General features: G+C 34.1%; 1 protein-coding gene across 1 annotated transcript in view; it reads right to left on the bottom strand.

Moving 5' to 3' along the window:
* Window positions 1-367: 367 nt before the first annotated feature.
* LOTGIDRAFT_91997 (hypothetical protein) overlaps window positions 368-25,767 on the bottom strand; it is a gene marked incomplete at both ends in the record, with an annotated part of 35,783 nt that continues 10,383 nt past the window's right edge. Inside the window, 5 exons of the mRNA XM_009045491.1 lie at window positions 368-583; window positions 1,041-1,047; window positions 6,517-6,719; window positions 7,323-7,446; window positions 10,755-10,876. Coding sequence (XP_009043739.1) covers window positions 368-583; window positions 1,041-1,047; window positions 6,517-6,719; window positions 7,323-7,446; window positions 10,755-10,876 — 672 coding nt within the window. The remainder of the gene's footprint in view (window positions 584-1,040; window positions 1,048-6,516; window positions 6,720-7,322; window positions 7,447-10,754; window positions 10,877-25,767) is intronic.

The raw sequence follows: 25,767 nt of genomic DNA, 5'->3' as shown, positions 1-25,767 counted from the left end.
TAATTATTATACATAAACTGGGAACAAAATGATTTTGTGCAAACAAAAAGCGTTTAAAGCCAATCATGCACATGCACAACATCTTGTTGTCGTTTCAAGCAGATTTTCTTTCAAGTAGTCAGAGGTGTTCCTGTAAAGAGATATTCCATGTTTTCATAGCACAAGGTTAAATTTTTCCCAATTCCATATCATCTGGAGATGACTGCATTGTTGTCTCCGACATCATAGCTATATTAGTGTCTTTATCGCTGCTATGAATAGGTCGACCGTTTGTATGTATCATGGATGTTCGGGTCACAATGGATCTACTGAAAGTGTAAGCACGAACAAATGCACGACCTTTAACACAAGCACTGATGGCGAAAATGAAACTCTGACGGAAGTTGCGCGAAAGGAATGCGTATACAATTGGGTTAACACAACTGTTGAAATACGAAAGAAGATAGAAGGCCATACGCATTGGCCTGTGGTACCCAATATGTAGTTCAGGGAGGATACCAAAAGCCACCAATAGGTTGTTAAAGAGAATTGGTCCCCAACACACTGTAAATAGCAGAACAACGACCATCAGCATGATAACAACCTGAAATGAGAGGGATGTAGTTTCAGTTTGTTTTCTTAATAACATAGAGATACTTTGGCGAATCACATCAAATTTTATTGTTTCCACAACTGTTCTTATCGAACTATCGCGCAAATATATTTTTTCGTATTTGTTGTATCATCATGACAGTAACAATATAAAAGGTTCAGCCACAATTGAATCACATGTATTGAACCGAATCACAATGAGTACTATTATTGACGCTCACATTTAATATGGTTTCGAATTTGTTTGAGGATTTTATAAGCTTACCAAGCAAGGTAACATACGCCCACCTCAAACCTCAAACACAAACAAGGTCTAGTTGAGGTCTAAAACCGTTCACCCGATTATTACCAAATTCGAACTGACCGATATCGCACCAATATAAACATGCATACTAAATTTAACCAAGGTTGGATAGAAACTGTAGTCTCTATCGTGCCTACAATTTGACTCTTTTACTAAATAAAAGGCAATAAATCCAAAACCATTCATCCGATTATTACCAATTTTGAACTTGACTGACATCTCATATACCAAATGTCATCAAGATCAGATAAAAACTGTATCCTGTATCGTGCCTACAAGCCAATTTGTTACTAAGTCAAGGGCAATAACTGTAAAACCCTTCATCTGATTCCCCTTTTTGAACTTGACCGAGATCTTATCAATACACACATGCACACCAAGTTTCACGAAGATCGGATAAAAACAGTAGTGTATATCTTGCCTACAAATCACATTTGATGCGTATTTACTAAGTCAAGAGCAATAACACTGGAACCGTTCATCCGATTGTTATTCATTTCGAACTTGATCGAGATATCAATATATACATGCACACTAAGTTTCATCAAGATAAAAACTGCAGTCTCTCTACAAGCCAAATTTGACGCGTTTTTAATAAGTCAATGGCAATAACTCTGAAACTGTGCATCTGATTATTACGAACTTCGAACTTGACGAAATCTCATCAATATACATGCATACCAAGTTTCATTAAGATCGGTTATTAATTAGTCCGACGGCCAAGGGCGGTGGTAATATACAGAAGTTATAATTTCACTTAATATTCCGTTGTTTGAAGAGTGGTGTACACCGATCAACCTCTGTGGTTTTGGTATTTAAAGAAGACTAAGATGATATCCTGATAGGAGCAATATATAGCATTCTATATGCATGCACGCATTAAATTATCTTCACAGCAAGAAAGTGATGCGCTTAACTAGAATTTGGTTATGGTTTATCAACAATCGTAAAATTTCACTTTGTTAAAAAAAGGATTGTCATTATTGAGTTACTGCTAGCCTTCATAAATTCTTTTAATTGCATGTGACGCCCATCAATTACCAGCGATACATTTGATTTTTCTCTATATCAAGGGCTTGGTTTTGTCTTCAGTTTAATTGGCATTCTTAGCTCTTCAGATTTTCTAATCGACGACGATTATTTGACTCACAACTATTCGTATTACTAACGACAATGAATGTTTTTTTTTAATCTTATTAGTGGTATGAAATTCAATAGTGGGTTTCATAATTATATTTGTTTAAGTAGATCATTTTAAATGACATTATTCTGGTTCACTTTCAGATATAGATTTAATTTCGTCAATAATTTTATCTGAAACTTAATCTGTCGCAAAAACTTTATTTGTGCTTTATTAATAATATTATCAAGATAACTGTGAGCCTCGCATATGTCCTTTTACGTTGATTGACGTTCTAAATAACCTTCTGCCTTCACTTTTAAAATTAAATTATGAGGCTCTCGTCATGTTAAATTACGGGATAAGTGTCGAACGCCTACACGATCCGTTTGTTATTACTGTGATTTGGATGTTGAGAGTTTAAAGGAGAAACTTCTTACAGACATCAGCACATTGAAAGATGTCGTCCAGAGAAAAGTATAATAAATCTATATTGTTTTATAATTGGATCAGAAAGCAATCTTGAATATTCGTCACAACAACCTTTTGACCTATCCTGATGACCCCTGCTTTTACCAATCAAATTTGTGCTCTCACCACGGCTGATTGTGAAATATGAACTAGCCAATTCGATATGTAATTCTTTGATAAGCATAGTAATATTATTTACAAGGTAATTACACGGCGATAATTATGTGACATTGCTGTGTAACAGGCGTTATCAAAATGAAAAATTCAGCTTCCTGACTGAAACACTGAAAAGAAAATTTTCTTAGTAATGGCTAGCTGGAATTTGGGTAAAATCTGGAATTTCTCTCTTTAATTATAAGTCAAAGATCATGGCCGTTATGGCAACTGAAAAGAAGTCTGTTAAATTCAGAAGACCGTCCGTATATCGTTCTAATATTCTGATTTGAAACTGAACTGAAATGGGTTGATGAAGCAATTGGAGAGAAAATTTCCAGGATTTCGGAGTAAGGTAACTGCTGTTTTTTTTTTATTAAATGTTGTCATACCATTCTTGCTGGTTTACAAGTCTGTTAAAATCAATTATAACTAACCATTCATATCATCTCTGTTTTATTACACATTTATAATAATATGTACTATTTGTTAATAGTGGCCTAAAAATATATTTACATGTAAATAGAGGGTGTTCATTAAGTAATAATGATTCTTGAAAACTAAGAAATTAGGTGCCAAGGTATACATAAACGAAATAATTTTAATGTCTTATGTGGTAAGGATAATTTGATCCCCAAACTATTTCTATCGAGAGAAAGTCTTTACCATCCATGTCTTCATGTCTGACCGGGTTTGATCACTGAGTGTTCTTTTCCTGACAACCACATTTGTGAAGTCGGGCAGGACTGCACTACACGTGAAGGGTTCGGCTTTTTTTGCGTATTTGAGGTGGCTGTACAGACTTTCGGGATTCAGCACTTTGTCTTCTATGGGTTTACTATCGTTGTTTTCGGGATCAGCTTTTGACTCCTGTTTGATACGTTGTTTCAGGATTAAGGCCGCCTTCGTTATAGTGTCGAAAGAGTTCTTCACGTCGTCTAGTTGTCTTTCCAAATCAGAAACCTCTTGTGATAATGTTAATGCTGATGGGACCGTGTTGCGTCTGTTGAGCTTATTTTCTTTGATTTTATTATCCACATGTATTACTGTAAAGTGATAATTACCATTTCCATCCATATAATTATTGTCGTCGTTCATTTGCCATCGTTTGACTTGGGAAATCACTTTAAGGGACTCTGATAAATATGAGTCTGCGTGCGCCATTTGCCTTGTCAAATCATCCATATTATATTCTGCAACAGCTTTAGAATCTTTTTTCACAGGCTTCATACTTATCTTCGAATCTTTTGGTGAAGACATTATTGTAGTATCTTGTGTTGAAACGATACAGTGACACTGCTAAAAGAAAAAGAACAAACCTTTACAGAGGTATGATATATTTTATAAAAGACTATGAATGATCTTACAGACAGTGGCAATTGAACAGGGGCCTTATTCTCGTAAACCTCAAATGATTGGTCAATCACTAAAATTGATTTTAAAATTAACTTTTTAATTCAATCACATTACTGTATTTAAAAATTAAGGCCCCAGGTCTATATGAACTATACGAACTGGACGGTGGAAGTGACTAAAACACTGATTCCAAAGATATATTTAGTAGAACCTAAGATTCTGGCTTTATAGATAATAGAAGTATTATTCATATCGAATAACAAATAATAATTGTTCGGTTTTGAAAATTCAATGATTCCCAAGTTGGAGAAATAAGTTAAGCGTAGCCTTACCTTGCAAGATGCCAATAGTAAAAGAAATGTGCAAAATTTTCATTTCGCTCAGACCTATATTGCTATTTCGACTAGCAACCCATCCGTTGCTTCACAGTTTGTCAGCAAAGTTCACTAACTAATTGTTTCCACCATTTTTTAACACTTAGATTTACATTCATCCCATTTTTTTTATCACCGGAGAAGAAGCTTTTGTTTTAGAAAAAAATGCCTCTTTGGCTTGCAATGAAAACAATTTAAATATTCCTCTTTTCTGAATTCTGACAATTTTGGGATTTAAATCAATGGGCATTCTATGTAATTGTATTTTGAGGCATTTAACAACAGTAAGTTGTTGTCACACAATTTCAGCCATCATTCTTATTTGAATCTGAATATCAGAGTCAAAATAGTTAATCTTTGCATGTTTATGCTCTAATAACGATATAAACTGAAAACACATTGATCTTTCCAAATACAAACACAATCTTTAGCCACAGTCGGGACTAAAATTTCCGGGAGAAAAAAGTGTTTATATTTGATGTTTAAATTAAATACAGTTATATTTTTATCACACAAAGTCAAAATCAAATGAATGTGTTAAGACAAAAGTACTAAATTTAAGGTAAATTTTATAAGAAGAATATAATCAATACATTCTCAAATTTGCTTTTGGAACATAGATGTTCAACTGATACAGACACTAATACCTGGTTTATTCGCAAGTATGTAATATTGTAATACAGTTGGACGTATTGTCACCAATTTCATTTGCACACTTCTCAAGAACACGTTTCGTCGGAACGACCATTGAAGAGCACTGAAATGTTCCTTCGAACTTCCTTTGTACGTATAGCTGCTGGGAAGTCGTAAGTCAAATGCATACTGATTTGTTTTATGAATGTGCCATTTTCACATATTTGTTTCGAGTAATAAGGTATATATACCTGTTTACGAGTATTATCTGGGGGTTGTTTTGACTGCTGGCGTCTGGGCTTGCGACCGTTTAAAGGAACAGTTAAATCTGCACTCTCTTGTCTTGAAACTGACTGTGGTTGGGAACCAGGCGAGATAACTCTATAAAGGTAAATTAAAACAGAATATCGAAAACAGATATTGGTTTTATTTTAGATACACATTAGCTGGGTACAACTGTTTAATATTGCAGTTAATCAACAGTTGTGGTAACGATTGTCAAGGAATACCCAGCATCATCATAGGCCACAATAAAATAAGCTAATCGAACTTTCTTCCAAAATAATATTTGCATTGGATGTAACGTGAGAATCACCAGTGTCATTAGCGGAAGCTGGTTTAAATAAGATTTTAAATTTGATTTTAACATCTATGACTGAACATATATCAGCGAATGATGCTAGCTTATATCTGACACATGTTCTGTGTGGCATATATTATTTTCAAATGTGAAATACAGTTAACTTCCTTATAGAATGCTTCAGCACCGGAGAAGGACCTGGTAAAGGTAATTAAAAAAAATAGCACGTTCTGTAAATATAGATATATCAAATAAACAATATTACTGAGTGGGCATTCGGAAAGGGACACCGAGTAACATTCACATTTGAAATTAGAAATAAATGAAAAACGTTGAAGTTTGGAAATTTAAATTTGTACGTCAAGATTTTTGAATTATGTTATGAATTGTTACCTGCTATACGCTTAAGAGATTTTAGACCAATCATTAAGACTAAAGATAACACTTATCTTATCCACATCGATATATTAAAGATAATGCGAAATATGTCCTACCCCTCGGGCCAAAATTAATGCTTTTTGTATCCTTACCCTCAGACTAAAGACAATGCTTATTGTATCCTCCACCTCAGAATAAAGACAATGCTTATTGTATCCTCCGCCTCAGAATAAAGATAATGCTTATTGTATCCTCCACCTCAGACTAAAGATATTACTTATTGTATTCTTCCCCATATATGTCAAAGACGATGCTTATTGTATCCTCCCCCTCAGATTAAAGATAATGCTTATTGTATCCTCCCACGTATGTCAAAGACAATGTTTATAGTTTCCTACACTCTAATGTTTATGGTTATGCTTGTCGTATTTTACCCCGCTGATAAAGGGTGATGTTATGCGTATCCTACACCGCACGTTAAAACCAGGTCGTATAATACCCAATCCTCCCTTCCCCGAAACCTAATACCACTGCACATCCATGATAACCCACTTACCTTCCAGTTCTCATGCTAGCTCTAACTGCAGATAGTCTCCATATTTCTACACAAATAAACATATAAGTGACCGTCATTACACCAACAGGCAATAGAAATAAGATGAAAAACATATAAAATTCATAGGATATGGCATATACGTGACTGGACCATTCTAATAAGCACCAATATCCTTTTCTTACAACGCCAACCTCCTTGTGAATCTGAAATAAATTGTTATTATTTTTCAATTTTGTTTATATGTCTGTTAAATATATATATATATGTATTTATGTAATATTATAATATCTGCTTGTAGTAAATCACGACCATCAAGAAATTCTGACTAGAGTAATATTCATTCTAGTATTATAAGTATTCAACTCAGAATAGATGCATACATATATCTTGATTATATTAAATCCATAAGCCGTTGGGACCTAAAAGGAATACGTGCGCTCGTGTCGAAATTTAAACACAACATTGTATATACTGGCATTTACTCTTTAAATTACAAGACTAAGATGAAGAACTGTAATTTTAGGCCATTGTATTATGGTCATTGACATTAACGGAAATTATAGAAGAGCTATTTTACATTCTAAAAATTAAATGGATACCATATTCATTATTCAGAGCTGTGCTTTACATTAAAAAAGTACCAACCTGTATCTATCTGACATTCTCAGTCTTAAGCAATATGATCAATACACTCAGCCTTATGCAAACAAAAGTTAAGGGGAAAATGGAATAATTAATTTATAAAAGAAATAACCATAAATCAAATACTAAACCAGTTCGAGAGGTCAAGTATGGAGAACACTTACCCGTCCAAAAATAATTGGAATCGCCATCAGAAAGGACAGTGCCCACAAAATACACACGACAATTTGCGTGTTTCGCATCGTACACACTGATTTGGCTTGTAATGGATACTTGATGGCAATAAATCTGAAAGAAGGTTATGAATATGAAACATTGAGAAAAACTTGGAAAATTGATCACACAGGGTAATTTTACATGCACGGATTGTTTGCACCGCCATGACCCGAATTGTCTTTTTCTGCTAATAACGGTACAGATAGGATGGAAAACAGTGGGCGCTAGTTTTTTTATATGCCCACATGAAAATGTGGATGTATATTGACGTCGCCCCTGTCCGTCCGTCCGCCCGTCCACCTTTCTTGTATGCACGATAGAGGCTACAGTTTTTATTCGATCTTGATGAAACTTTATATGCAAATCTCGGTCAAGTTCGAAAACGGTAATAATCGGATGAACGGTGTCTGAATCATTGCCTTTAATTTAAAAAAAACGATATGCACGATAAAGACAACAGTTTTTATTTGATCTTGATGAAACTTGGTTTGCATGTATAAATTGATGAGATCTCGGCCTAGTTCGAAGATAGCTTGCGTTGCAAGGTAACATACGCCCACTGGCAGCTGGCAGAAATAATAAAACAGTCTTTAGTGACTAAAGTACGAATTTTCTCATATTGAAGAAATTATTCATGCTGAATAATTCCACAAAATTTTTTAAAATCAATATCAATAACCCAAATACAACAAACAATTAAATCACACAGCTCTAATCAAGGGCAAAAAACAACTTTTGACGCATGTTTACAAAGTCAAGGGCAATAACTCAAAAAAAGTTCATCAAACATATCTCGTGTTAGAACTTGTCCGAGATCTTATCAATTCCAATGATCACACCAAGTTTCATCAGAATCGGTTGAAAACTGTAGCTTCTATTGTGCTCACAAACAAATTTCAACGCGTTTTTCGTAAGTGAATGGCATTAACTCAAAAACATTTCATCAAAATTGCATCAAGTTAGAACTTGTCCGAGATCTCATCAATTCCAATGATCACACCAAGTTTCATCAGAATCGGTTGAAAACTGTAGCTTCAATCCTGCTCACGAACTATTTTTAACAAATTTCTACGCGTTTTAACAAAGTCAAGGGCAATAACTCAAAAGCCGTTCATCGAAAATGCGTCAAGTTCGAACTTGTCCGAGATCTTATCAATTCCAATGATCACACCAAGTTTCATCAGAATCGGTTGAAAACTGTAGCTTCAATCCTGCTCACGAACTATTTTTAACAAATTTCAAGGCGTTCTAAGTCAAGTGCAATATCTCCAAAACCGTTTATCGAAAATATGTCAAATTCGTACTTGACCGAGATCTTATCAATCTTAAGCATCACACCAAGTTTTATCAAAATCAGATAAAAACTGTTGTCTCTATAGTGCTCACAAGAAATGTTGACGGACGGACCGACGGACCGACGGACAGGGGCGACGACAATATACGACCACATATTCATGTGGGCGTATAAAAATAGTAATAATTGGATGAACGGTTTCGGAGTTGTTGCCCTTGACTTAGCAAAACGCGTCAAATTTGGCTTGTAGGCACAATAAAGGCTACAAGTTTTAACCGATCTTAATGAAACTCGGTATGTATGTATATTGATGTTCGAAATTGGTATTAATCTGAACGGTTTCAGAGTAAATGCCCTTGTGTGTACGTCGATGAGACCTTGTTCATGTTTGAATTTCGATGATAATTTGATGTAACTGATTTTGAGGTTTTGCCTTGAGTTTACATAATTTTAAGATTATTTCAATCTTTAGAAGATCATTATCAAGTCTCCAAAGACTTTGCTATCATTTCTGACAGCTGGTAGTGGGCGTATGTTACCTTGTCTGGCAAGCTATCTTTGTTTTTGATTGTTAAGAGTGTTAAACTATATCTTGTTTAATGCATGACCAATTATAAATGTAACTATATTTATCATTTTAATATTTCAATAATAAATGACGAATCGGTCGGCGAAAGATCAGAGAGACAGACAAGACACGTTCCATTTAACATACGAGCCAGACATTTTCTGATAACACAAGCAAAATACATGTTGGCTTTTACCAACTGTAATTGGATTAATTCCAATCAGAATTTCACATCGCCTCTTTCATTACTGTGACTAGACTTAGACTGGCCGAATTATCATCTCCCTCAGTAATGAACAGATCTGACTTTGACTGGAGGGTCTTTTATTGATGAATTAGTCCTGTGTTGTGTAGCCTCATAATAAGACGGGATGCCTATAAACAACGTCAACATCAAGCGAAATTTACTCTATACGATTGAAAGAAGATAGCTTGCCAGGCAAGGTAATATACGCCCACTGGCAGCTTTGATTTTGAACATAAATATTTAGCAGTACAGTAACAATCACCAGTATGAAATATTCAACCTTCAGTCATACACTTCTTATGAACTCTTTAGGGTGATACTGAATAATATTGAGTATGAGTTTTTGCCCCAGTTCTTGAAAACGTGTTGAATCTTTAGCTCGTGAAAACTCTAGAAGACAAATATTCAATCTTCAGCGCGGTAATGAATAATAAAACCAAGTTTTGTCAAAATGCAGCAAGAATCATGCCTTCTGGAGTTTTTATGAGCTACAAATTGAACGAGTTTTCAAGATCAAGGGCAATAACTTATACTAAATATTTTTTCGATTTTTCTGATTTTCAATAGGCTTCATCCATGGGTGATAACAAACACTCAAGCCAAATTTCGTTAAAATCTGTCAAGAATTGTGCCTTCTAGAGGGTTTACAAGCTAAAAATTGAACGCGTTTTCAAGAATAAGGGCAATAACTCATACTTAATATTTTTTAGATTCTTCTGATTTTCAATAGGGTTCATCCTTGGGTGATAACCAACACTCAAGCCAAATTTCGTTAAAATCCGTCAAGAATTGTTCCTCCTAGAGTGTTTACAAGCTAAAATTTGAATGCGTTTTGAAGAACAAGGGCAATAACTCATACTAAATATTTTTCAATTTTTCTGATTTTCAATAGGGTTTATACTTGGGCGATTACGAACACTGATACCAAGTTTCATCAAAATCCGTCATGAATTGCACCTTCTAGATTGTTTACCGACGGACCGACGGAAAGAGGTGACGGCAATATACGCCCCCCATTTCATGTGGGCGTATAAAATTCCGGTATTGAATGAATTCGATTTGGACGAGAAACAATAGAGATTTTACTACGGTAATTGGGGTGTCCTATATTGGGTATGAAACTTTGTGAAATCTCAGACCAGATCCAAGGTCCACTAGAGCTTTTCTCCTAGATCTGTCACTCCATCGTCCCTCATGTGACATATAGTACCAATTTGATACCCTTTTTATTGAAAGATTACGAAAATATTTTAGAAGAATTTGATACTTACTTTTCAATACTCATTGCTGTGAGAGTAGTCACTGAACATATCATAGAAATATTCTGCATGTAGTGGACAAATTTACATAGAAATGCACCAAAGTTCCAGGTAAAACTGAAAAATGCAGCAAACTGAAAAGACAAAAAATAGAAATGTATTATTATTCATACTTTACCTAACAGTTGGCTAAAATATCATCCAATCATGATGACGATTCAATTTTTTACATTATCATAATAGAAAAGTCATGATTTGGACCACGATCTTGACAATGAAAATAAACCATATTTGCTGATATTTATCGGTGTGAGACACATATCATGTCTGTAACCTATAGCGTGGTATGAGGATGACGTTGAGCATGATGACGAATTATCGAATGACATTAAGCAGTATGTCATCACGAATGCACATAATTCCAAAAGCATATGTTTATCTATATGTATATTGTAATATTTGTAATTCTTGAATAAATATTGTTTAAAAAAAAAAAAAAAATGCACATAATTACAGAACCAAAAATCTCTTCAAATCTTGCTCTAATGAACTTGTATATTTGTAAGATCATAAACTTCCGAAATGCACAATTTTAAATGAGTAAAGGAAATGAAACATGGCCTATCTGACAGATGTAATAACCTGTTTTAAACTGATCAAAGAAATTCATTATCATATTATTGCACATTATCTTAATATAATAGTAGACTCTGGTTCCTATCCAACATGATATAATGACGTTTTAAAACTGCAATGAATTCTACCTGCTCTTTATCTCATTTTATCAACTAATAATTTACTTAGTACAAGTGAAATATCAGGTACAAGTTACACCATGCCTCATTCCAAGCCGACGAAAATATAATGCACTAATGAAATGAATGGAGTTTTACGTCCTACTTTTCTGCACCGTGTGTGCTAATGAAGACTGGCAACGCCATGCAGAGCGAACTATCCCATTTACATTTGTGAAGGTCTTTCATGTGTATGTTTGAGTTACTGAGTTGGAAGATGACATATTGAACACAAATAGTTGCTCTTTTCGAAATGAGAGGTTTCCTTATGTTTTTAGTGTCAAATTAAGCAAATATTTTAATAATTGGTGTTTATAATGAATTATCTTGTAAATTTCCATGTATGTACAGTCTGGATAAACAAAAAAAGACTTTTTGATCTTTCTTGATCGGTCATTCATTGCAATGCTGCTGGTAATTCTCTTCTAGTTTAGCCTATTACAAATTAATTATGGACATGTGAGACAAACTGGTATTTTTCCAAGTCATTAGAACACCTTTACTTTCTATTCATATAAATATTAGCATTTTCATTTTCATAAATGATGAAAATAAGGGAACCATCTTTAAATTGCTACATCTCATTTGTTTCTGTAAGAGGTTGAAGTTATAATCTGAAAATTGAGTTTCTATTAAGGCTAAGTTTGGGTTACAGTAAATTACTATATCGGCTTTCTATCAATCAGCAATGGTTTTACTCTATGGTAAATTCTATCTATCTTGTTTTCAAATGTCAAGTCTTGAATGCCTTGTCATCTATATTCACGAATTCTAGAAGATTTTTGCATCAATGAAACACAATTTTTCTGATAAATTTCCATTCTTTTTTACTTTTCAGTGGCTCACAAAAAAATCTCAATCTTTTTTTTTAAAAATGTACTTTTATTTACGAACGCAAATACAGTGAGTTTAGGTATAATGTCGTCGCCTGCTTAATGCTGGCTTTACACTGTCCCAATGTAGACACCAGATGGTCATGCGAATAAGGAAAGTTGAATTTCGGGCGAAGATAGTCCAGAACTGGGACTGCAGCAAATCTAAACGATACCACAAGAAACGCACACGAAGATGGCTACGGACTACATAATGAGAAATTACATGAATTAGGTGGAGCTTTACGCCTTACCTGACTACGCCAGATGATGGCTTATGAAGGAGATGGATCCACGATGGATCCACGACAGTATTGCGAAGGCTTTTCGTAGTCGTGTAGTCTTCCGAAATCAATCGGGTAGCTTCTTGTTTTCTTCGTGAGTCGAAAAATGCCCGATGGCACATATGATGATACAAAGTAAAGCCGAAGATGACAAGATGATCACACTATGGCATTACGAAGAGCAAAATGGACATACGAATTCAACACGAACATGAACCTTCGCAACGCCCTTTGGCATGCCATATATTTGCCATCCAGTGGCGGCGCAACACTTTCGAGACTGGGGGTACAAATAGGGGGACAACAGCTGAGTCTGAATTCAAATTTTGACTACTCTGTGGTGGTGTCATAGTCGCAAACCTCTCAAGAAAACTGATTTTTCGCATTCTGACACATATTTTGAAAAAAAAAGATAGACATTTAGATTTCTTGAAAATTTTCTATGGGGGCAAATGCACCTCTGTACCCCCACTGTTGCCATCACTCACGAAATAGCTGACGAAGCCTGAAAAACTCAACCCGCAGTCATACGATGGATTAATATGTCCTTACGAATGACCTGATTTATATACGACAGGCCCGAATTTGAACATTTCTTTCATCGTGTGTGCATCTGGTGTCAACTTCGGAACAGTGCGACTCGGCCATATGTAACACATATAGTATCACTTTCATGGTGATCTTTTCGGAAATTGAAAGAATATGTTATCTATGGCCGCTTTTATTGGGATTATAATGCGATTTCTATTTACATCTACCTAAGCATCTTTAAAATGCACAATCTGAAGCAAACCGATTCTCACTCGTCGATTTGAACGCCAAGACAACAGTATCACTGACAGGGAACACTGGATTGAAATATCGGAAAGTATGTCGATCTATGACAGGACCAAGCTTTCCAAGGTTATAAAGCAAGCGTCTTTTTCGTCCGGCCACCGGACAAGGCAATATTATCTTTAATTTTCTGTCACCATCATGTATCGATATTTTCGAGAATTAGGCCTAAATTAGATTACAACATTAGTAAAATTCAGTGTGGTGATGCCATAAGCAGTACTGGTGTTTGCTTTTGAATAATTCATTGAAAACCAATATCAAAAGAACTTCGATACTTCAGAGATGATTCTGTAGATGGACTGCCAGGAGGGGATCATGAAAACTTATTAGGAACGCTAAATATTGATCTTGGCTTTATTCATTCCCTTTAAGTGAAAATTGAACAGCAGGCAGACAGAGGTAGAATCAGTTTGTTAAGCCTTTGTATCCAATAAATTTCAGTCATACGTGGTGATGATGAAATTAACCGACATAATGCTAAATCGTGTAACTAAATTAAATGTTTATCCAAGTCGGTTGTTAGTAGATTTCTGCCAGACAAAATCAAATATTCCTCGTTGTCGGTGTTTGTTTTATGTTGTTTTAAACACTTTAATGCCGAAACATTATCCTTTAAATCCTCTCAGATTGTCTACGTCAACTTTATTCAATCGAGTGAAAAATGACCAATAGTTGAAGTAAAACTAGGTGTCTGCTACTGCACGCTAATAGAAAATCAATATTGGACTATTGGAATATTAAATGTCACTTGGTTCAATTGGTTAAATTATTGATACCTTTTATGATGTTACTATATGTTGTCTTTAGACCAAAAGGACATTATGTCTTACATCACTAACTAGAACCTTTCAAACTACAAGTTTAGTAGTAGCTATATCCTGCACGAGGTAGAATAATGTTGAAATCATGATTTATCATATCCTGCAAGTTGAAAAATCCTGAAATCACAATTGATCTTTCATTTTCAAGTATTTCAAGTTAAATTACAGGAAGCGAAGATATTAAACGGAATGAGACCGGTTTCTCTTTTTGATCGAATCGCTTATATGGAAGGATATGTTCAACTTATTGTTTTTTCTTGTTCTTTTATTTCCATCGTACAAAAGGGACATATGCGCCATTTTGGTCATTGGTTTGGATTTGAGTCTTGAATATATGTAAATGTCTTCCTAAGTACTAGAAATGTACGAAAATTGCATAATTCGTTCAAAAATATCTCAAACTTGAAATTTGTTTCCCTACTGCTATAGATTTCTTTCTTATATATGGCAGTGTCTCAAGAAATGACGACAAGATAATTATGTAACACAAATCCCATGGCAGAGGATAACAGAATACTTCAATAGTCATTTACTTTTCTTTCTTTCAAAGACTTTACCGCATATATAGGTCTATTATTTTCTTCTTATTTACGATTTGAAAAATCACGAGCATATTACACTATTTCGATTTGGTGTCAAATTGCTATCTGAAGACGTAGAATTTGAGTACGTTAAGTAAACCTATAACCATATAGTAAACTTTCAAAATCGTAGTCATAACCTAAACGCGAACACCTGACGCTGATATATAATTTTCAGATTGCTACTTGAGATAATCATAATTAAAGTATTGCTTCCTTAAACTCTCATTAGTGAGTCGTTTGCCTATTCTACATTAGTTAGTTTTTCTCAATAAATGATGCTCTTTGTGTACACAAATGTACAATGTAATATTTATTTGTAATGATCAAGCAATAACCAATGCTCTTAAGTCTTTTCCCATCCATTAAAATGTATATTTGTGATATCAAATTGCAATGTGTTCGCTCACTTTTGAGGTATGCATTGCAACGCGGGCAATATTGACTTGCTCTTATATACATGAACATTTCGACAAATAATTCTTCATTAACAACAATGTCTAATGAATATTACCTTAAGATTCAATCATTGTATCTAAGCTTGATTAGTCTCAAGGATAAACTACAATTTTGAACCAGGAGAAAATTTGGTTACGAAATGATAATGTTATTATTATGAGATTAACTTTACTCTCTAAAGTAGTTTTCGTATTTGGTCGGTGAAATCACATTTGATATTATAAATTTCATGTGTAATTCATTAATTATGTAAGTTGTATACTTCAGTACCAAATTTCGAGAAGGGAGAATGGCTAAAATTCCCTAGGAGTAAATAGAAAGTAAGAATATCAGTTAAATTATTTGAGCTTTTGAATAATATTATCTGACTAGTTTATTCCCCAATGTAACTTTTTCCTGTTAAGACTGTCGACTTCAGTTACATTAATTGTCGCAGTAAGGAGGGAATATTATCGTTTTTTTTTTTTGCATTTAAGTGAAGTTGGTTGTAAATACCAAAAATAGTAAGAAAAATCCATACCAAAAAGTTCTAAGAAATGAAAAACATATCAAGAACAGTGTTCTGGACATCAGAAAATTAATGATCACCATGTCACCTTGCCTTAGATGCATAATTGATGAAGAACCATCTTGATCCGTGATTGCTACTGATGTGTTAGTTAAAACATTTAAGGACCTGATGGTAATTCTTCTATCGTGCTTAAGTACCCGGGTAATTTTATTTTCGTTTTCTTATTTAAATTTTGACTTTTGTCTCATGAACATAAATGTGTTTATTAAACAAGGGTGCAACTAGTTTTTCCAATAGTCGGTTGTGTAAGCTTAAGTTTCATTCTTCATAGCTCGTTCACTGAATATCATTCCTCTGTAATCATTGAAACGGTACAAATTTTATTTCCAAAAGATGTTTATTGAATTTTCTAAATGTAAATTTTTTTTATAGTTGGTTCGAGAAGAGGGAATGTTCTTTCAATTTAGATAGTTCGCACATTATAAAATAATGTTATCAGATAGAGACTGGTAAATTAAATTTTACCATTGAGAGTACTCATTTTACATTATCAAACACTCCTACAGTCATTCTAATAATTAACTCAACAGTCTATAATATTGACACACCAGTTCTCCTTTCAAATTTTTTAAGTTTCACGCTATAAATTCAGACATTTTATAACTGTTGCTTTCTTTTTTCGTACTTAAGTCTTATACCGATTATTTTCATGTGAATTAGAATATCTGTTTCAAAACAGTAATGGGCTTCATATATAAAAATAAACATGTATATCATTACCCTAGAATTCTTGTTGATATGATTTGTTTGTTCAGATAATACAAAAGATATTAGTCAAAACGATACTAGTAAAAAGATATTAATGACGCCAAATTTTATTTCTACCTATTCATTTGTGAACAAAAAAGTTCTCAGATCCACATTGAAGCCTTGATGCTAAATGCAATATAAAAATACATAAACAAACATAGAGTTATACAATCTAATAAAAAAGAAAACCCCAAAATTGAGCAAAGATCAAGGTCCGGATACAGAATCATTTGCGTAATGCGACAGTCAGATATTTACTTCAGATCTTACTAAAACCACCTGGTCGTACATGAAATATTGTTAACAAATAAACTGAAGCGCAAAAGAAACTTTACCAATATAAAAGTGAATTTTAATCAATATACATAGCAAGTTAGAAACGTTTTATCCATCCAAATTACATTTTCCAAACGCAACATTAACGTTTGTAGGAAGTATACCCTTGTGGTGGGAAAATCTCATAAAAGTGGAAATCACGTTGAATACACAAAATCCATGTGCACCAAGGGTATAAAACGGACTGAATGACATGTCGGGTTTACACAAAATACACAAGACGAATGCCATGACTGACACAGTAACAACGTGAACAAGCTCTGGGGATGATACGGATGGTAACCACCCACGCCCACATTGCAAGAACCATTGGTTATCGTTAATGGCGACTTAACAGCCCTGATTTACATAGATGACATTCTTCGTCCGACAGTCTTACCATTTCTCCTACAACAGTTATATGGTAACATTTATCCGCTTGACAATGCCAGACCCCATACAGGCAGACTTGTATGTTCCCCGACATGTCCCCTATAGAACAAATCTAAGGTATTATGGATCGTCGTGTTCGTCAGCGACAGCGTCCTCCAGTCAATCATTCAGGAGGAATTGCGACCTATCACCCGTGACTTAATTAGACGATTAACTTGTGCGTCGGAGAGAAATTGTTCGCGTCACATTATCCCGTCGTTGGAAACGGCAGCCACGTGATTGATTAAAACAGAGGTCAAGCAAAGTTTAATGGGATGAAGGACAGAGTTAGAGTTTACTGTAGTGGTTACGTACAAAGCTAATTTTAATTCGACTGCTCCCATGCTCTTTACATCAATGCCACACAGTAAAGTGATGTCCCAAACATGCCTTTCTTGTTTTGGAGTCAAGTGATGTTTTGTGTTTTGCCCTTTCAGTGCGAAGTTCAACTGCCAAAGTATCATAATACTGATCTGCTGGTACCACAACGGTGCCAGAACGGACGACAACACTTCGATCAAAGCCACTGCTGCTGGGTTTGAGGCCAGATGGCAGCAGAATATTCCTTGAATATGTGACATGGGTGTTTGTTATATACATTACGACTCGGCGTTGATCTCATTTTGATCTATTATGGGATCGGTACATCAACGGGGTAGACGGAATCCCAGCCTTACCCTTTGAATACATATCCATCTCCAAGCAAACAGCAGAAGACCGACATCCGAATAGGGTATATTCAAGGGATGCCATGGGGTGTAGATATACTTATCTCGATCAGATCGTTCTGGTCATTGTACTAGCCCACGAGCGACAGTAACAACTGTATGAACTCTGAGTTCGTGATAGTCAGGATTTGCCCATTTAATAACATTTTTCACAGTCTCGACTGCTGCTTTATTCAATAAGCGTGGCAATCTTCAAATTGGTTCTCCGTCTCCTGACTTGTGGCTTCGGGGCATCACTCTCCTGTGTGGCTTTGATGTCAAGAATAATATATATTAGGTTAAGCACCTATATTTGACTGATATTTTGAAATTCAACATGGTGGCAGTTTGAACCATTTATTGATTCCTTCCTCCAAAATGTACAAGAACGGGTTTATAGCTGACCTAAACCTATTGACTCTTTAAGATCCTATATACCTTTATAAAGCTGATATAATCACTGATATTGTATAATGTTTACTTCTAGTAAATAGTCATTTGTAAATGTGTTTTTTTTCTATCTTTCATGATCCAAATATTTAAATCAAACTTATGCTTTTTAAAATTTTTAAATTTTGTTTTTTGTTCTTTAGTAACTGTGTAGGCCTATGTTTTTGCGAAATTTTTAAAATCTAGAGTTTTCAAGATATTCAAAAATCTATTCCTGATCCATGTTTAAGCAACCCAAAGAAAGAAATTCAAACCGGAAACGTTTGTTAGCCACAATTTTGATATGACTTACTTTTGTAAAAATGGGGCTTAAGTCTAATTTGCGTGATTTTTGTGTCTCTGGACACTACAGTCAATTTCGCAAACCATATTTCTGTGAATGTTTGAAATTCCATTTCCTTTTAATTTATTTTTCAGTAACTGTAACAAATTTTTGCTTGGTATTATTCATTCAATTTTGATATTTTAAATTCAAAGTTACACAGTCGACTGAATTATTGTAATTAACAATAGTTTCATACTGCAGATTGTTAACATTATGTAAAGAAGAATTTTTAAAAAAAAACGGACCACGAAATTTGGACACCTCTGTCCTGCTAAGCAAATTTTCAGTATATAAGCAAAAGTACATACGATTGCATGTTTTTGGTTTTTTACATGGAAGGGAATTTTAAATATATCAGTTGTGAAGAAATCTACATACTACTATTGTCCACCGAATCAATTTTGTTTGAGGATATCAGAAACCTTAGCCAGTACATTTTACACTAATTGTAGGGCAAATTCAAGGCAATATTTATTCATCTAGAGCCAAACCGAATTGGAGTACTACTTATATTCATATTATTTCAGTCACATTCCTCTCACAAAAGTGGCTTTATTATATCGATTGGTATTTTTGGAAGATTATTACATGAATTCCACTCTAAACAAGACATACATTGAATAAAAAAAAGTTCAAAAAATTTCCGAAAATCCGAAATATTCTGAAGGTCTTAAAACGTCTCATTTCATCTGTAGAATATTCTTTTCGAGATGAAAACGTCATCAATTCAATGATGACGTCATGACTTCAGACCATTGAGTGATTCCGTAACGAAAGTTACATTATTGTTCTCATATCTAGAGCCCAGTTCAATTATAATTGTACTGTTTTCAAAGGATTAAAGTATCGACCTATATATCATGACAAAACTAGAACCAGATGAAAATGATAAATATTTCAGCAGGAAATGGTGTGACGGAATCCCAAATTTTGTGACCGAATCACATTCATTATTTTAATTGAAGAAATTACATCTGTAATAATTAATACAATGCCACGAGGACACCAATATCAACTACAGCAAGTGATCAACAATAAATATTTCATATTTTTTGCAGTGTTAAGAGTAACCTATTTAAAATGACTAAAACTGGAGCCCAGAGAAAAAGATTAGGAAGAAAAAGAATCAAGTCTAACAACGATAAATTCGACACTTATTTAGCACAAGATAGAAATAGAAAAGAAGGAAAAACAACTTTTTACCAAATCAGAGCTGAACTTACGTTATATAACTCTGTATAGTTTATTAACTTACCTTATATAACTCTGAATATTAAATATTTCATGTTATGACACAATGATTTAAACAGTGGTTACTGTTTAAATGTAGAATGACGCATTTTCTCCCTACCGTAAATGACAGAGGAGGTTAATCATTCATTATGTCTTTCGAAATGCTGCTCTAATTCTAAATCTATTTTAATCATAAATTTTTTTGTTTTGTTATTTCCTAAAAAGATAGCAAAGACCATTCTTTCACTGATAAAACAATTTGAAAGTGTCTCCCCCAACTCCCCGTAGAACCCCATTAGTACGTTGTACAACGAACACTTGTTTACAGGAATTCGAAAAAAGTAAAAAAAAGTGGCAGAATGCTGTGACTATTATTCATATAAATCACGCTTGGGATGGTTTACATACATATCAAAAAACAGCAGAATGGTTTTACTACTCTAAGTTATATAAAGTACATTTAGCTGTTAGTGATCTTAACACCGATTTTATATATTCATTTGACTAATATGAAACCCTATGAGAACCAAATGGAAGTGTTTTTGTTAAATGCAGCATAAACACCTATACAGCTCGGCCTTTAGTGTGAAAAAGAGATTAACGGATTTCTATCTACCGTTTTACACGATTTTCTTTTCTCTTAAATGTCACTTAGTATTCAAATTAAAGCAGCGAGAGTTGAAGATTCTGTAGGCATGAATTGATCAGGTTGTATCTCGTGATGTTGACCATTATACAGTGGCGGAGCCAGGTTTACGTCCGAGCGGAAAATAATCCCATCTGCCCCCCTTTCTATAAGAGCCTCTCCAATCTTCATCATTAACAATGGATTACCTGGCTGTAAAACTACGACGGTATCTTGGCCGTAATCGATCTCCAGAGCTCTCAGTTCTGGGGCGATTCACAGCATGTCAAAATTTAATAAATAAAAAAGTATATCAATAGATAGAAACTGCCAATATTCAAGTGTCGGTAGGCCTACACTTAGTTTAAATAAATTTGGCAATTAATCAGAATTTCACAGAGATACCGACAGTTTTTTGCATTTGTTGATCCAGTTGCTATCAAGATTCTGACTGTCAGAAGCTTGACATGATCCCCTCGTCTACCTCGATGATTCAAATCTGTCTCCCAGAACAGTTCTTACCAATGTTGTGAGAAATCACACTTAATTGCTTTTAATAAGTGTCATCTGAACAATAGTATAGTGAAATGTTTCAATGTTTCTTTCAGATATGGTGCCATTTTTCTTTCAGATATCGTGCCATTTTTCTTTCTGTTTCATTGAAAGTTATTCATAATAATATATAATCTACTCTGCATTGTCCAATGTATGGAATTTCGATACAAATCCCTGACAATAACTAAGTCCTTTGTTCTTATTCGACAAATATTTTCTATCAAGTACGACTAATTGGTGCCTTTTCGCCTCCTACCTTAAAAATGTCATTGTTGATTCTCTTGAAGGATGGATGTAATCAATCCTTTACTTCAACACAGACAATAAATAAGCTAAACGTCTGCGTCCTATTGTTATCTAAGGAAATATGTCGCTAACTAAGCAAGTTTCAATATAATAGATTTCCTTACGCCTTTTGATTTCTAGACTCAACTTTTGTATGAGAACAAACCATTCTGATTACATCCGTAAACAAGACAATTGCTATCAATATCGTATAAAATAAAGCTTAATAACTAGGAAAATTGTATCATCTTCTACAAAACTATGTGCCATCGGCTGTCCTTGATATCTAAGAATATGTAGAAGACATATTTCTTTAATAATTTGGCGTTTCTTTTGCTTAAAACCGTACGTTAGTTTTCCAACACCCTCCAAAAAAACATATCAAACTTTAATGTTTTTTTTGACATAGTTTTAAAGTTAAAAATTAAATTAATGTCATCCTGAATTATATAATTGTGAAAGTGTTTCAAGATTTACAAACGCTTTGAAAGGAATACTCACCAGACTTGTGTCATCATTAAAATGGAGTCATTGCCTTTCTTTCGTATAACTTAAAACTCAAAGTGCATGCCAGCTTCTTTAAAGATTGAGATATGATATTTCCTCAAAGTGATCGATAAATACGGTGGTGTATATCATCAGAATTATTTGTAAGCCCAGTAATTATGGTCAGTAATCAATGACCTAAAGAAACACTGACCACTGTCCAGCCATTGGCATTGTTCTCTATCTTCATGTAATCTCTTTTCAGTTGTGTTCCATCTATTCTTGTAGAACTTAGCCTAGGGGGTCGAACCACCATTAATTGATATGATTGATTTAAAAATGCTATAATTTAGTAGATTAGGCCATTATTATGGAGGATTCCATTACTTTTTACTATACTTTACTGGCTATGGTTACGGTAGCCTATGGCAGTTTATCTGATGAACCTATTCTCTCACAAGAGTTAAAACATTTGAAATAAGGCTAGGTAAATCGGAGACAAATTATTTGTACAATTTTATAAGTTAAATGGAAAATATTCAATTACCAAATCTGCAATTGTGACTAATACAGTAGACACTTTCCCTTCCACAAATTGATTCTAAGTAGCTTTAACAATTATGGGCAACACCTCTTAAACATACAATGCGAAACAAAAGAATACTAAACAAGAAAAACATTATCATCTTAATAACACCACATTATAAATCTGTTGATTTTGAATCGCAACAATCACCTTCCTCTAAATTAAGCAAGAAAACGGAAAAATGCAAGAATAGCCGGAAAGAAAAAACAGTATAAAAGTGTTATTTGTGGTTGATTGGGAGTAATTAGGCTTTGGAAATATCGACATTATATAATATACTGTAGTATTAGTGGTAATTTACACTCAAATTATGCTTGTTAGAGGCTGTCTAATCTCTGTTCATGTCTCGATAAGGATGTACTTAAATAGAAAGATCGTTCAAAAATTGATACTGTTGAGGATTAGTTGCTCGTGTAAATGCTATTTGTTCAGACGTTCAATTAAAGATCACATGCAGCTGAATGCTCCAGAAAAATGAAATAAGCAAATGAGAATCCTTCTTTCTTGGGGCATATGTACTAACTTGAATAACATTGTGACGGACCTGTCAAGTAAGAATTGAGGACTTAAGATCTTGTAGGTGTAGGCGAAATTTACATAATTGCTGTTTACATAAACATCCAAAATCATAACCAGACAATTATTAATTTAATTTTCTAGTCCCATTCTTTTGAAATCATAAACTGTTTGAAAAGCACGTCATGTCTAGATGGTTCTTTATATAACCCAATTCTATTCGACAGTCAATATACTCATGGAAATTATTTCTAAAATATTAATATATCTTAGAATGTAGGGCTTACTTTAGATACAACCTCACTAACTAAAACATTATAGCAGTCTCTTGAGATTATTTAGTCTTTGTCAGCAAGGTGATAAGTTCCACGAACCTGTATAAACCTCAGACCAGAAACTGTTCTGTAGTGACAGGCTTCGTTATCGGTAGTTGCTTCTTAAATCAATTTCGACCGAATAGATTTTGTCATGGTTGATATCTTGGTACATAAAAAGTTTGTAAATCCACTATCTATCTCCGTCACAGACCCATTCATTTTATTACCTAGTAATATCATGAAATTATTTGTTTATGGTTATAATTGAAGTCTGTTCCCACGTCTCTCATCTATCATTTCCGTATGGTTTTAGACGTATTTGGTCCATGATTTGGTGATTCTTGTTATACAACTGCTAAATTATCTTTTATAGTCATGTCTGGTTTGAATAGTAAGGGGGTCTTATGTTTCTTGAAATTGGCTTGATGGAAAGTAACCATGCCATACCCTTTAATGAAGAATATATCGCGGCCTTAGTATTTTTGGTTTTACGTCCTTATAAGTTAAAAATCTGAGGTGCCACGTCCGGAAATCTTAGGTACTATCGCAGTCTATGTATTCCACCGCGGCTTCGTGCAGTTTGATTGAACATGTGTTGGTACTGCGGTGCCACGTCCGGAAATCTTAGGTACTATCGCAGTCTATGTATTCCACCGCGGCTTCGTGCAGTTTGATTGAACATGTGTTGGTACTGCGACTGCTAGGGCAGACAAATAGTGTTTTCGGGTAGTGTTCTATAATTATTCGGGCAATCTTCGGGCAAACCACCCTGACACAACCTCCCACCCATACCCTCCGACTCGGCCTTCGACTTGTTTACAGCAATCCTCTATTTCACCGTGAATTTATTTTTTAATATTGTATCAATGACATCACGCACAATTCGTATTGCTTTTTCGGATATAGTTAGTTAGTTGTACCTTTACAATCTTTGAACTAAGATCAACTATTAACTTTTAAAAATATTAAAATTACACTGTTTAAATTACTCTTTATAAGATTACCTCGGGATGTTAATCAGAAAAGATAAGAAATATAATAACATAATTGACGTAAGACACATATACATCATATTTGTTAAAAAACATATATTTGAAAAGAAAGGTAAGCATTAATATCCCTAAAGAGGTAATTTGCAGAAAAAGTAAACTAATGATTGATAAACACCAGTTTTAAATTTGTCATCTTAAACATTAATTCGATTTACCAACAAAAGTACGAAGACAATAGTATTTCACAGTTTTTTTTATATATACTGATAAGGCATATTCTTATTGTATGATCTATTTCATATTGGTAATGTTACCGCTGTCATTTTCGGAAAGTTACAATGCGCACTGAGATTTGCCAATTATCAGAAATTGTGAAAAATGGGAATTTTTTTTCCACCACACGACACCACCTGTAACAATTTCTAGATTGACGACATAGCATAAGCAAAATCAGATCCAATGCCACCATTTCGAAGATTTTTGTACGAACGTCTGGGAAATAGAAAGCGAACGGTATGCAACAAAAATGGTTTATTAATTATTATAAAAAAAATTTATATGCGGGAAGGTGCTAACCGCTATGTATGATTTTTTACACATGGCCGTGTAACACTAATGGCATAATTGTTCAATGTTATATCAATACTCATCTATAGGTTCTGTTATAAATTATTACTTCATAGGTCCGACTTTAAATTCCAAATAGACACTTATGAATAAAATATAGGTTATATATAAACATAGTTAAAATCTCGCTAATGGAATATTGCAATATTGAATAAGTGAAAATGGATTTACAATGATGTTGGATTATTTATACGTAACATAATAACTTGATGATCAAATGATCAAATCGTGTTTTCAATCGTTCGTGTACACTGTAGTTCAGATAGTTCCTTGAATAGAGATCCAAATGGAGATAAATAGATGTAGTATAAGGTAAATAGGTAAATGCCATGCAATGACAACGATAAAAGTAGTATTGGTTTGCTGGTTAATCGTGTTTTCTTATATACAATACCTATCATCAGAGAAACTCGTTAGTGACAGATGAAACCTTGATTATCGAGTCGAGAACTACATCCTATATTTAACTCTCATGGATGCTTAGCCCTTCCGATTAGTTACTTGGAATACATCTTCACATTAACGAACGGCCTGTTCAAAATCTCACGTTGATCTCATTTAAACGCTAACTTGTATTTCATCAGTCTCTATAACACAGGCACCAT

This window comes from Lottia gigantea, assembly GCF_000327385.1.
Source record: "Lottia gigantea unplaced genomic scaffold LOTGIsca_1, whole genome shotgun sequence".
Classification (NCBI taxonomy): Eukaryota; Metazoa; Mollusca; class Gastropoda; family Lottiidae; genus Lottia; species Lottia gigantea.
This window is presented reverse-complemented; position numbering and strand designations above follow the sequence as displayed.